The 4,927-nt window shown below is 41.2% G+C and overlaps 1 protein-coding gene across 1 annotated transcript in view; it reads left to right on the forward strand.

Moving 5' to 3' along the window:
* The window catches only part of LOC135573722 (uncharacterized), a 9,230-nt gene extending 6,514 nt beyond the window's left edge, over nt 1-2,716 (forward strand). The window contains exon 4 of the mRNA XM_065023381.1: nt 2,542-2,716. Coding sequence (XP_064879453.1) covers nt 2,542-2,716 — 175 coding nt within the window. The remainder of the gene's footprint in view (nt 1-2,541) is intronic.
* The last annotated feature ends 2,211 nt before the right edge of the window (nt 2,717-4,927 follow it).

Raw genomic sequence — 4,927 nt, forward strand, 5'->3', positions numbered from 1 at the left:
CCATGTCAGATAGCTGTGTCTCTCTTACTGAGCAGTGGCTGTACAACATGGGTATAATTGGAACAGTTGGAGTTGAAGACCTGATAGGCTATTGTTCCCATCTAGTGGTCACTTTCCACACAGCATCCATCCATGGTGCATTGCACACATAGAAGAAAGAGGAGTCATAAGCTTCCACTGGTCATTGATCAATTGCTTTAGTTAACCTTTGGAAGCCCAGTATATGAACTGCAGCATAAGGCCTGCTTTGTATGAATTTGTAAATACTTTGTGCTTGTACTCAAATGCCATCTCATCTATCAGTTTCTCAAAAACAATTGAGAATGTGATAGTTGCTTATTGTGGTCGTGCAAAACCATCTGTTTGCAACAACATCACCGTCTGCCTAGTACTGAGAGACTCTGAAGGGGAAACAGAATAACCCATGATGTTCTCCATATAGGCTCAGTCAGAACCCCCTCATCTCTCTTCCTCCTCCTGAAGCATACAGCCTTGTGTTTTGACAGTTTCCAATTAATGGTACAGTAACAAAACCTATAGAAGGTCCTTCTATACACAGGGTTATTCGATTGTCTGTTTTGTTTGGACAAAATCACTAGGGCCATGTTTTCCATATGAAAACCTCTCCATCTCTGGGCCTAGGCCTACATGAGGCCAGGGTACCTCTCTATTAGGCTAACCCATATCAATTCCCCTCTTGACCAAACTGCAGGTCGGGAGGGGTGACAAGAGCGGCACCTGTTTCCCAGAACCCATCTCTCAGCTCCATTGTCATGCTAAGCAGCCTTGCACAGGAGAGTGCACTCTGAGTGCCAGAGCGAGACTCCCCAAAAAACGTCCCCGTTCCTGAAGGCACTTAGGAAAGCAGGCCCACTTGTCACGTTCCCACAGACTACAGGATCGGTTCACCACTCACTGGCTTATTTTTTTTTTCTTTCTCCGACGGGTCAATTTCCTGCTCATTTAAATGAAATGGGATTCCTTTTGGCGGCTGTTTTTGTTTTGGCTGAGAGCTGTTTAAGCAGCGCTTTCCACCTACTCCACAAGTCTTCTTCAGCCTGCCATGAAAGGGGCTATTCTTTGCGCTTGCTGGATGAGGAGAAAATAAAGAAAGGGAAACCACAGCTACAAGAGCAATCAGTCAATGTTAAAATTGTAGGTATCAGGATGGGGAAGAGCTTTTTCATAAACTTCACCATTAGCTAACTTATTTAAACTAACAGGCTGCTGCACTGACACAAAGGGTGTGTGTGTGCATGTGTGTTTCAGAGGACTAATCTACCATGTTGGTCAAAGGCACAAACTGTGGGGGCACTGACTAATGATTCTGTAGTTCAAGAGAAGTTTGGGTTATATACGCAGAGAATAAAAAATTAAAACATGTATATTTTGATGTGGTGCTAGAGCCTGGGTCAGAGACCACATCATTTACTCATCTCTGATTGTGTTACTATTAGTAGGTCTGCCTTTATGGTTGTGGTAGAGTTAAGAAATATAACACACAAAAAAAGCCATACATAAGTGAGGGAACAATTTTGACAATGTTATATGACATGCTTAAAGCTAGAATCTTTCATTTAAAGAGAGAAATGTAGCCACTCTCAAATCCATAGACAGAGCTATGGATGCAAGAACTGACCATCCATTATATCAACATTATAGTTTAACCATGTTTTGAGGCTATACAGTGCTTGTTCACATTTACATAGTTGTCATGACTGGCCTGTTCGGGTCAGGTTACTGTGGACCACACCCACCAGAGTGGGAGAGATCGAGAGGTATGGAGGTGGGGGGGAGGGTTTATGACACCTCACGCCCATTGTAAATCTTAAGGCAGCAGACAAAATCCCTTTGTCCTCTCACTGTGGAGGAATGGAATGTATGATTGGCCTATGGAGAACCTACCTCCGAACAGTAACATGCAATAAATGAACTTTCGGACAATATGTTTCGTCAGCCAAAATGGTAGTAATGACGATAGATGGCATATGAAAATGAATGTCGTTTTTGTTATGTTATTAAATGTTAAATGATGACGTTATAATGAAAACATTGTAACTTGGAAGAGTTTTCACAATATACACCTGATGTTTGCATAATGTACGTTGTGTGAAAATGTCCAGATCAAAGAGGAAGTTTTTGTAAAGATGAAATGTGATGTTAGTTGTCTAAATTGGATCTGAGTAAAATCCAGACTTTGCCTCGTAACTAGTTACGCCCAGAGAACTTGCCATAAAGGCAGAAACGCCAATTTCTGCCCCGAGGGTACAAAACATGTGCGTTAAGAATGAACATTATGACAAGGTGACCACGAGCTGCAGTCAAGGTCGGATTATTTGTAACCCCAAAACATGGTTGAAGAAGACAAAGGAACCTTTTAACAATCTCTGCTACGGATGAGTAGCTGTGTCTAAGACGGTGAATTCAAGCAGGACCACCCTGTTATTCTCTCCAAGGTATCGTGTGTCTACACTGCTTTCATTCCCATGCTGGAACCACCTATATGGCTGATTAGTTGTCCTCAGAAGACCCCTCTTTCAGAACAAGGGCGAAGAAACAGGCCACTAAGACAAAGGACACTGACATCGTGAGGACAGTCAGAGAGTTAGACCCGGTAACCAAAGAAGTGCCGTCATCAGAGGAGAAGGCGAACCCGGTCAACGAAGAGATACCCCATCAGAGACCTTCGACACGTAATTACATCATTATATTCTGACCCATAAGAGCGGCAGTTCAGGGCAAGGTTAGGGCTAAACTAAACATAGTTTTAAAATGTACCCAAGTGTGCTTTTCTCTCTTTTGAAATCACCATTTTGTGTAACATGTGTCATATTGTGTTGGCCTGCTAGGGACCTGTTTCATTGTACTAAGTTCTAATCAATAGCCCAGACTGTGTGTTTGTGTATCTTATATTATCATTTTAGCTTGTTAGTAAATAAATAATCAACTCAATTGGTGTGCTACGGACTTATTTAGTGGGACTCGCGTTTGTGCAGACTCCCGGATTATGAGACGTTCAGAATGAGACTGTAGAGGAAATTAATTAATTAGAGGCTGTTGTAAAATTGATATTCTGATATTCTTTGAGTTCATTTGGGAAATAGAAACTCAATAAAGCCAAACTTTCCCATGGTGCCGTAGTTTACTGAGTTAATAATTACCTGATTAATTTAACCATGTAATTATAAACAATTAATCATTCAATGAACAGCAGTCGTCACAATCAATCCAACGTCACTACGTGGTTTACAAACATTGGAGTAAAACAAGCTAATATTTGGGGTTCTGATGGGGTATGACAGTTGAACTAAGCTCATGAGGCATTTACAAGTTATATTCTTCAAGAATCAATGGGTTCGCTACACAGTATATCATTAATTTAAAAGTCAAAACATTGATGTAGCAACTAAGGATTCTAGCTTGAATGGAAATTTTTAAAATCCTACATCTACACTCCATAAATTCACAGTGTCCGAATATTTTAATTATTTTAGGAGTAGCAGTTGGAACCATAACTTTTTTTAAGCCTAGAGAAATGTGACATTCTAATTGGTTGACACCCATGGTAGCCACTAGGATTTCAAAGGTTAATCTTTTCACCACCCCATTACCCATCTGCCAGCTGTCATACTCTCAAACACTAAAACATAACTGTACTCACAGCAGAGCACAACGCTGCCCTCACAAAAGACCTACTGTCTCGTCATAATAGGTGGAATTAGTTACAAGACAGGTAATTGGTCAGATTCATGAGGTAGACATGAGGACAATGTACTATTCTATACCAAAGCTTGGTGAAACAAGGCTATAATGTATCAGATCTTAGCTTTAGGGTGCATACATGAATATGAATGAAGAGAATCGATAGTAGCCCAGTCATTTAACTTCTTTCAGTAAAATTAAAACTACTTGGTTGGAGATTCAAAGCCAGATTTGCACAATTAGCCCTGACCACATTTTGTCCAGGTTTCAGAAGATGAAGGTTTCACACAGTTTCAAGGAAAAACAATTTCAAACCAAGAACATACAGGAAATATTTGACAAAGGCTAATTGATCTGTTCAGAACCTATTTAGGAAGACTGCTCCACCCAGAGACAAAGTTTAAACAAGATAGTTTCCATCTTGGCTCAGTGAAAACTCAATACCGGTATTCTGACTTGAAAAAAACATGTTACTTTTACATTGTGTCTCCAGACAGACCTGCCTTTTACAACATTTGTGGTGTCTTTCCCCTGGCACTTATTTTCATTAAGGACAAGCGTGTTTGTGTAGCGTCTCGCTCTAAATGCTTTGCACATAAGTCATCAATTTTCCTAATGAGTGACAGGCCACAAAAGCGTCCAATTCTTTTGCTTGGAAAACACATCTGTCTTCTCAATCAAACCTGGTGTGGTACCACAGTGACCTGTATGCCTTTAGGGGCAGATGAAGTAGAGAGATGGTGAATATGCCTATTTCAACCACAGGCCAAGACGACATGGTGTTTGCGGTCTTCTGTTGGCTTCTGCCCTGAAATAGAGCAAACCTGGCAGTAGCTGCACGCGTTTGGCCTCCTTAGAACTATGAACAGAATGCAGGATGCCAAGGAAAGCAAATATTTTGGGAAATTTGAACAGAAATTGTCAGAAGGAGTCTGGGCTCTAGATGCAGCAGACTCCATTAAATAGTCTCCCTCTTGTTACTAGAGAAATCAGACATGGGAGGGAAAAAATCTTCAAATGTGAGACTTATACCAGCACAGTGTGGAATATAGGCCTACAGCCTCCTTCTTCTTCCCCTTTGCTACAAACTCAGTTTAGGTAAAGGAAGGGGGCAAAACATCTCAGCCCAAGAGGTCTCTACTAAGCAAACAGACACTCACTCTCATGTCCCACTAGGTCCTGAGGGATGGAAACATACGTATGTGGCAGCAGGAGTTAAGGCATC

This window comes from Oncorhynchus nerka, linkage group LG10 (genome assembly GCF_034236695.1).
Source record: "Oncorhynchus nerka isolate Pitt River linkage group LG10, Oner_Uvic_2.0, whole genome shotgun sequence".
Taxonomy (NCBI): Eukaryota; Metazoa; Chordata; class Actinopteri; order Salmoniformes; family Salmonidae; genus Oncorhynchus; species Oncorhynchus nerka.